This window comes from Patiria miniata, unplaced genomic scaffold (genome assembly GCF_015706575.1).
Source record: "Patiria miniata isolate m_02_andy unplaced genomic scaffold, ASM1570657v1 HiC_scaffold_29, whole genome shotgun sequence".
Taxonomy (NCBI): Eukaryota; Metazoa; Echinodermata; class Asteroidea; order Valvatida; family Asterinidae; genus Patiria; species Patiria miniata.
This window is the reverse complement of record NW_024037068.1, coordinates 4,409,450-4,418,158: the sequence shown is the minus strand read 5'-3', so window position 1 is coordinate 4,418,158 and position 8,709 is coordinate 4,409,450. Positions and strand designations below refer to the sequence as shown.

General features: G+C 38.8%; 1 protein-coding gene across 1 annotated transcript; it reads left to right on the top strand.

The window, feature by feature from the left end:
* The first annotated feature begins 3,719 nt into the window (after positions 1-3,719).
* On the top strand, positions 3,720-7,223 carry LOC119735881 (gamma-aminobutyric acid type B receptor subunit 2-like). The gene is made up of 3 exons (XM_038209826.1): positions 3,720-3,911; positions 6,010-6,192; positions 7,161-7,223. The coding sequence occupies exons 1-3, from the start codon at positions 3,726-3,728 to the stop codon at positions 7,221-7,223; spliced, it is 432 nt and encodes a 143-aa protein (XP_038065754.1). The 5' UTR covers positions 3,720-3,725.
* Positions 7,224-8,709: the final 1,486 nt, after the last annotated feature.

The following is an 8,709-nucleotide window of genomic DNA, read 5'->3' as shown; positions in this document are numbered from 1 at the left end:
CGTGACATGGCGGCCATATTTGCCCGGTTTTATTTTCTTGAATTTTAATTAAGTTTGGGACAAAAGTTTTGAAGTCGCTAAAGGTGTTTTGCAACTCCTTGACATGGGCTTTAGGGGGGATTGAAAATGGATGGCTGATATTTTCAGGTTTGCTGGCAAGATGGAACCAGTCTTTTTTTTCCCCTACAATTTTAAGTGAGTGCATGTGTATCATTGAATATGGATAGCCTACCTGGCTGTTAATTTTATGAGATTTTCTGACGTGTCTGAGCAATTCTCCTGGAACATTGCTTTTTGACAAGCGTGGAATTTGTATGTTTGTTTATGCATTCCTCATAAGGCAAATTCTTTGGTTTATGCAAATCAATTTGGGCGTGGCATGGGAATCTTGGGTGCTCAGATCTTTTTTTCTGAGTTCAGGTGTATTCCCACCATGATTGGTTCTTGCCAGCAGCTGGGTGTTTGTTTAGTAAGAAGAATCAAATAATTGAATCTTTTTGAAATATCTGTATTTTTCTGTCTCAGTTACGCACACCTTCAAATTGTAAATGTTAAGTGTTTAAACAAGAACTGAAATTTGGTGTTGCTTTAATTTTGCCGGCGTATAATTGTAAGAAGCCAGGAGCTTCACTCCTCTATTTTGGGATTTCATTTAATTTAATTTACTGAAACACTTGTTTGTATGATAAAAAAACGAGTTTGCTTAACCCTAAAGGGGCCGGGTTATTTGTACCATCTCTCAGCCGGGGGGGGGGGGGGGGGGGGGGATTCCCCCCCCCCCCAATATCTCGGTCATCGAGTAATGAAAAGTTTTGAAACTCAGTACATGCACAGGGCAACTCTTCCTAAACATACCCAAGAAATTTCATGACTCTAAGTCAAAGGGTTTTGGAATTATGGCTAATTAATTATTAATATTCTTTAGGGTTAATTAAAGAAAATGTTCATACTTTTTAAGATTCCAATGTGTGTTTAGTAACGAATAAAATAAAAATCAGAAGGGAGGTTCCATCAAATTTGTTCAACTTATATTTCCTTAATTAATGTCTGTGAGTTTGTAAAGATTTTTTTGTTAGGTTTATAGTCTCCATCCTTCCCCTACACGCTACATAACATACAACCCCACCATTATTGACAGAATATCGTTGTACTTGCAGCTGTGTTGACATTGTAACTCGCCGTTTGCAAGCAATAAGTGCGACAGTTAAAACCAAACAACTATAAATTGTAAAAAGAAGATTCTAGACTATTCCCTTGTAGTTTTCATTAGGAAACATTAGGGACAATGCTCAAAACCGTTTGTTTGGGAACCACCTGGCTGCAGACGCTCACCCCCTATGTTTTTCAATGTTTTCAGGTACGGAGGGGTCGAATGCAAATTATTTTCCATATGTAAATTATCCTGCTGCTTCATGGATTTAAAAATTGCCTTGTTAAATAAAATGATCACGAAGCTACATGGGCGTTGCGAGGGGGGGGGGATGGGGCGCTTTGACCCCCCCCCCCAAAAAAAAAACCGGGAAAAAAATAGGAAAGAGGGGGAAAAAAAGAGGAAGAGATGCGAAGCCACATTGTTGTTAATTTAATGGGTGGGGGGGGGGGGGGTAGGGCAAATGCTCACGCTCGAAAAAATGATAAATTGTGAATATAATGAAAAAGTTAAGGAATTTTGAGGCAAAATTTGCTTTGCCCCCCCAAAAAAAAAAAAAATCCTGGCGACGCCCATGCGTAGCTAAAATATATCAGCTGGACAATGCTGGACGAATTTCAACGTTTGGAAAGTCGACCTTTGTATGGAAGCATGTAATGTCATTTTCACGAGGCAACTGATCATACTGAAAGTTACCTGGATGTCCCACGGACAAAGTTGATGTGGTTCCAAGGTAAGGGCCAGCAGGTTATTTGAGTCGTTTCGCTTTGGAAATCAGTGCACATCACGTACAATGCCTGTGTTTCGCGTGCATTCCTATGGCGAACTGTTCAAGGGCGAATTTTTCTTTCGCAAACGACATCCGTTGCCAATCTTCTTATTAGTCCATTACATGCATGGCTAATGCCCTATTCTGCAAAACACAATCCAAAGATAGGTTGTCCGTCTCGTGAGCAATGTTCCTTCCTCACTTTAGTTATTTAAAGGTAAAATGACAAGACGTGGAAAACGCTCAATGGGGTTCTTACTCGGATCACCTAACTTGAAGTGAGGACTACTACCAACCAGTCCATTATTACATTACAACCAGTGATTATTTTAAAGACCATTATTCATTGTTATAAATTTATTCTCTAAAGCCCTGGACATCATGAATAAGCATAACGCAATAAGAGAGCGTCCTCTTTTGATATTGTAGGATGTCGTTTGGGAAAAAATAATTCCCCCCCCCTCCCTCCCCCGGCGATTTTTTTTCCCCGAACGACATAAGCGAATGGGGTGTGCTCTATGAGGTTTTTTAACTTTACTTTCCTAACAATGTGAGAAAGAAAAAGAAATTTAAACCTGATATAAGTCATAGTTATTTCCCATTTAAAATAAAAATTCTCCAAAGCCACAAATTAGAAAAGAAAACAATATGGAAACATCACCGAAAACTTAGTCAATTGCTGTTTAGTCAATCGCTGTGAAAAAGTCGTCAAAAATCGGGAAAAGAATAAGTAATGTAAGCGATTAGTCAGATGACGAATTATTTTAGGGGCATGACAAATCTGAGTCCATGCAATACGAATCATATCAATTGAAGGACATATTAAAATCAGTGAAAGACTAGTTTCCTTGACAGTCTAATACTCCAAACGTCAAATGACTCATCTGCATAGTCATGTAAATCAGATTTGACGAAGTATTTTTACGGGATAAATTCAATGTTTCGCAATTGTTTTTGCGCCCCAGCTTTTTTTTCAAGGACGCAGTGAGAGCGCATATAAGATTGCGGACAGTGTGGCAGGGCCTTTAGATTGAATGGAGGGTTGTCAATTCACATCGTTCCATTCTTAGATTGAATGGAGGGTTGTCAATTCGCATCGTTCCATTCTTACATTGAATAGAGGGTTGTCAATTCGCATCCCTCCATTCTTACATTGAATGGCGGAGGATTGTCAAGTCACATCTTTCGATTCTAAGATTGAATGGAGGGTTGTCAATTCACATCATAAGAATGAAAAGAAAGAATATTGCTGATAAGTTAAAACGTCTGATTGCAAAACAACTTAAAAGGGACCGTTTTCAAGTTATGTACAGGTACATCAGTGGATTTTATTGTTGAGTCTACTTTTATAAAATGACTGAATCTCATAAAAAATGAAGATGACAATTGCAATGCAAATAATGTTTGGATTTTGTGTATACTCCAGGCTCTATATGGTTTATTTTATCACCAAAAGAAATACAAATAGGGGAACATAAAGAAATTAATATTCTTTTCTTCAAAAAGACTGGGCAAAAGAAAGTGGGTCTTTAGGCTGTTGGATCTATATTTTTTTGTTGATGTTATTGCTACTGCTGCAGCTGAAAGTTGTATTTGCTGATAATGTTGCTGCTGATAACGCTGCTGGTAGCTGCTCTTGATGTTCTAGCTACTTCAACTGTTACGTAACTGGTTTCAAAATGTTTCAAATGATTGTTGCTATCGATTTGTTTTAGGTTTTCTGTGGATTTTTCGGTATTTGATAATAATACGTCTGGTTCCAGTATTTAAACCAGCTAAAAACTAATTTGTCGCAGGAAAGTGACCATGCCACAACTGAATGACTCCAAGTACATCGCGATGGCCATCTACAACGTGGCTGTTCCAAGCATAATCGTCGCCCCTCTGGTCACCTTCATCACCAGTGACATGCCCGGGACCTCCTACATCCTCACGGCGTCTTGCATCATCTTCGGGACAACTGTCACCAACTGCTTGATCTTCATTCCAAAGGCAAGTCAAACGAATTTCAGGAATAGGATTTGTATGACTTGAATACATTTACAACAGCCTTGTTGCCATGTTACTCTGACTTTGTAGCAGTAACAGGGAAAAATTCCAACATTTTATTTTGTATGCTAAAACAATTACCATATTCATGAGCCAAAGTATGATGTCATTCAAGGAAGGATAGTATATAGGTTTGTGTACTAATATATGTCAAACTTTTCTCTATATTCTTGGAGCAGGTTCCACTTTTTACTTGTTTATCATGTTAAACAGCTTGTTTTGACATTAGCAGCCAATTATTATTAACAAGTGTTTTGTGGTAATTTTGAAGGACTAATTTTTGTACTGTTCATATGCACTTTTGACAAGGAGTACCTTGTGTGACAAAAGCAAAATAGCGCCCTCTTACATGTATTACTGAAAGTATTTGCTAAGTATTGAAAAAGTACCACTTTCTTGTCACTTCCAATGCAAACAAGTATAAAGATCTTGTATGTATTGTTGCAACACATAAACATGTGCATGACAACAATAGTGGCGCACCCAGTATTCGGTTTTGGGGTGGACTCACATTTGTTTTCAAAATTGTTGCCCAAAATTTTTGGCCGCAAAAAAAGTTGGATTTGTTTTCGGGGGGCGGACTATTTTGACGTTGATGGCGCCACTTACACCCCTATTATACTACTCGTAAATAGGCCACATACATCACCGAGGTAAAATCGTGGGACTACAATCCACATGTGGACCAGGGCAGGAATCGAACCCAGGCCACAGCGGTGGAAATTGAGGACAGTAACTACTGCGTCAACTGACTCCTCCCCCCCCCCCTTTTTTTAAGGGTTTTAAAAAGCACTTTTTAGCCTGAAAGTGTTCTTACAAACCCGACCCAAAAAGACTGATCACAAAGTCATTTTTAAGTCAAGAGGTGGTAGGAAAAAAGGGAAATATATTCAGAGGAGAGTCCACGGAATTCAGGAAGGGACTGACAACTCAATGTACTCAACGACCAGGTGGGATTCGAAGCCGGGTCATGGAGGTGAAGGTCGAGGAACGCAACGCTGTGCCAACCTGAAATCCAATCCACCGTAGGGTCTTTTTTCCCAGAGCTTAGATTTTGAAAACTAAAGGTTGAAAGTGAAAAACAAAACATACCTTTATCCCAGCCATTTCTCTCCCTTTTCCCGACTCCTCTCTTCTTCTCCGTTTGTTTTAGGTTATTGTGTCAATTTTATTCAGTTCTCCATTCAAAGTTGTATAATTTTACTAAATACTTAAAGGGAAAATACAACATTTGCAAAGATCAAAAAATAAAACTACCAAATCATTTTGAAATACCTTGCTGGACTGTTAGTGAATGACAGTGTAAAGCATCCTGTAAAATCATGGCACCTGGTATACTGTCATTTTCAAGAAAAGTGGTATTTTTGTATCAATTTCCAACGCTGATTGGCCGACCAGCGTTGGAAAAAACTGGCTTTTTTCAAATACTGGCCCCAATTGACCATCGCACTTGTTTGCAATCGATTACACACCTATGAACGGGTACAAGCCAGCTAGACTGGTTCCCTGACCTTACAATTCCCCAATGTATGTAAACCGCTCTGTTTCTTCTTACATAGAGTCAGGGAACCAGACTACAGGGAAACGATTGTTTTCTTGGTTTATATAGCATTTTCGAACCCAAAACCTCAAAAAAGTCAGTGTAACTATATTCGCTGTATATCTCCAACCCCCCCAATTCCATCCATTTCTGAAAATTACAGCAAATGCAAATGATGTATATTCCCTTTAAAAATAAAGCCTTATAAATAAACCACTTTTTAAATAAACTGTATAGCAATTTCTTAATTTTTTTTTTCTTAAAATAAAATTTAAAAGAACAGTTTAAGAAACAGTTTTGTACATCGAAACGGAAAAAAAGGGGCAAATGAATAAACACTTGACAAAACCATTTAAAAGAGGGCGCACTTCAAGTAAAGCACAATAGGGCGCTATTTAAACGGGCAAACTCCATTTTAATCTCCAGCGATTTTTTTTTGTAGCGGCGTTCTACTGTATCCACTGCATGTGATTTTAACCTGTAGTCATGCATATACTACAGATTATTGCACTCTGGCAGGAAAGACACGGTGAGGTGCTTCAGGACCAGTGCCTCTTCACGACCAACAACCAGATAGCCCCGCAGAGAGCATTCACCGCGAACCGGAGCGTTAACATCAGCTCATTGACGGTGCTGAGGGAGAAAGACAAAGAAATACAGAAACTCAAGAATCAGTTGACACAGGTGAGTGACACCAAAGTCCTGGGACAGAAATTGCATGCGCATCGGAACGAAATTTCTCGTTTCCATCATCATGTGTGTGTATACAGGTTCATGAGTTTGAACAAAAGAGGACATTATGAACCACAATTCCCAAAGGTCCACAATTTGGCGATCGTGAAAACAAAACATATTGGGAGGATTTCCTAAATTGAGTTAGGGTTCAAACAAAAGAGGGGCAGTAGGGGGTCCCATTGCAGGCAAATTGTGTGCTGTATCCACCTCCGATACATGACTAGGGTCCAAAATTGGACGAAGGTTCAAAAAATCATACGGATGTTCTTCCCTACAACAATGGAAGGACGAGAAGTCCATGGTGGAAGGTGTTCAAATACGTAATGTGTATTCATATAGTACAGTCGTTGTGTGGACTTGTGAACAAAATGTCAACACAATGCAGAACAAAATAATAAATTAAATATCTTTGAGTCGTTTTGGAGTTACGGTTATTCGTGGGGGAAAAACAACTCGCATATCCCTTTGTGATTTGTTTTCGTTTTGCTGAAAGAACACCGACTTTTTTTTTGTGTTCCGTGGACAGAACCTTAAAATGGCGCGTGTGTTTAAAATTTCGTAACTTAAAAAGTACATACGTGTATTGAATAATTCTTGCACTAAAGAAAGCTTATGAATTGGGCTTTCGTATCCTAGATATGCAACATGGAGAATTGTACTGAAACAATGGTCCGGACAATGCTATATATATATTTGTTTTTTGGGGGGGAGGGTTGGGGGGTCAAAACACGGTCCAGTCTGACGTTTTCGGCATTTGGAAATTGAAATAAAATTCGCCAAATCGCGCGAAAATCAATTTGATGGAAGATCAGCATCATGCAAAAAGAGGTGTCTTTCTAAGCAGGGCGAGGGGATATATCAAAAATATACATATACAATATGAATTTTGATTCTTTTTTTCCCTTTTATATAACCAGAAAGAACTTAAAGTTGAGGGATTGTTGGAACTGATCAGCAAGATGAGACCGAAACCGGAGTAGAGCATCGATGGGAGTACCACGATAAGAGGAACGTACACAGTCGATGTGTACACACCAGACATGTGCGCTACATACCTAGTGTGGACATTCCTTTGTGTTCGTGTAGTTAAGAAGAACCTGTGAAAAAAATGATTTTTCTCACACTGTGAAAACTCTTTTAACCCAATATTTTTCTATGATTCCCTTTAGTGTTTCTCTTCATTTTGCGACGGATAAACCTAACCCCAAAATGCCTTTGAACCTATTTTACAGAGAGGGAGAAACATTGTGTTGACGTGGGCAAGTCCGCACAACGTCGCTGCTACCTGGTTTATGTGGACCTCTTTTGTTCGGAAGTCCACACAGTGAATGTAATGATTGTACTCCCGTTTCAACAAACACAAACTTCCACACGCAAGACAACAATTAAATCGCATACAAATCAAACAATAAACAGGACATAAACGAACAAACGGACCAGACGTGGAGGTACTGCAATGACGAGACCAACCATCAAACACAAAATCCACACTCACAATCACATCATCATTGAGAGGACTCACCATGACCAGTAGAGTAAGACAGACATCAATATCCAGCAGACCAGGGGCCAATTTCACAGCGCTGCTCAGCACAAAAATTTGCTTAGCACAAAAAAGTTTGGCTTAGAAAAGTATGTTCAGCCTAAACTCCATGTGATGTATATTGACTGTGATAAGTATTGAACTGTTGTCTGCTTAGCATGAAAATCATATGGAGTTTTGGCTGGTTTTCTGCTCTTACATAAGCAAGACTTTTTTGTGCTATGCAAATTGTTGTGCTGAGCAGCGCCGTGAAATTGGGCCCTGGACCAATCAAACAACACAGTTGGACAAAACTAACCCAACTACCATTATCAAACAAATGTGTAGCGGAAGATGAGACCAATCTAGTCATGATCAGGAAAGAAAGCAGTACATTTCAACAACCACATCAGAATAAGGGAATGTAGGAACATTAGCCGGTAATTCAGACCCAAGCCGGGGAAATTGATGATTTGCAGAAACGGTAATGAATTGTTCGCTTTGTAACTGTTTATTGGAATCCGAAAGACACCGTTATTTCCTGCCATCAACTCGTCAAACCGTGTCTGGTCGTAACCTTAGATCTCCCCCGTTCAAGGACCCAGAGGTATAAACTGACACCAATTACATTCATGGTCACAATGTTGAATAAAAATTCTTAATGTGTATTTGTATTTTGTAATGCAATTTTGTAAAAAAAAATGTATCACTTTGATCGAATCCGGCTTTTTCTTTTGAATTTTGTATTAATTTATTTTTAATTTGTAAATCAGACGTTGTTAGCTTTTACTTGCTGTTTAATCTTTATGTGTAATAAACCGTAATGAATGAATGAATGCAAGGCCCGTGTTCTGGCATACAGATGTTTACATTTATAAGATCAGCATATCTCCCATTAACAACAAAATGTTTGACAACAGCATAATTAACGAGATTAAATGATC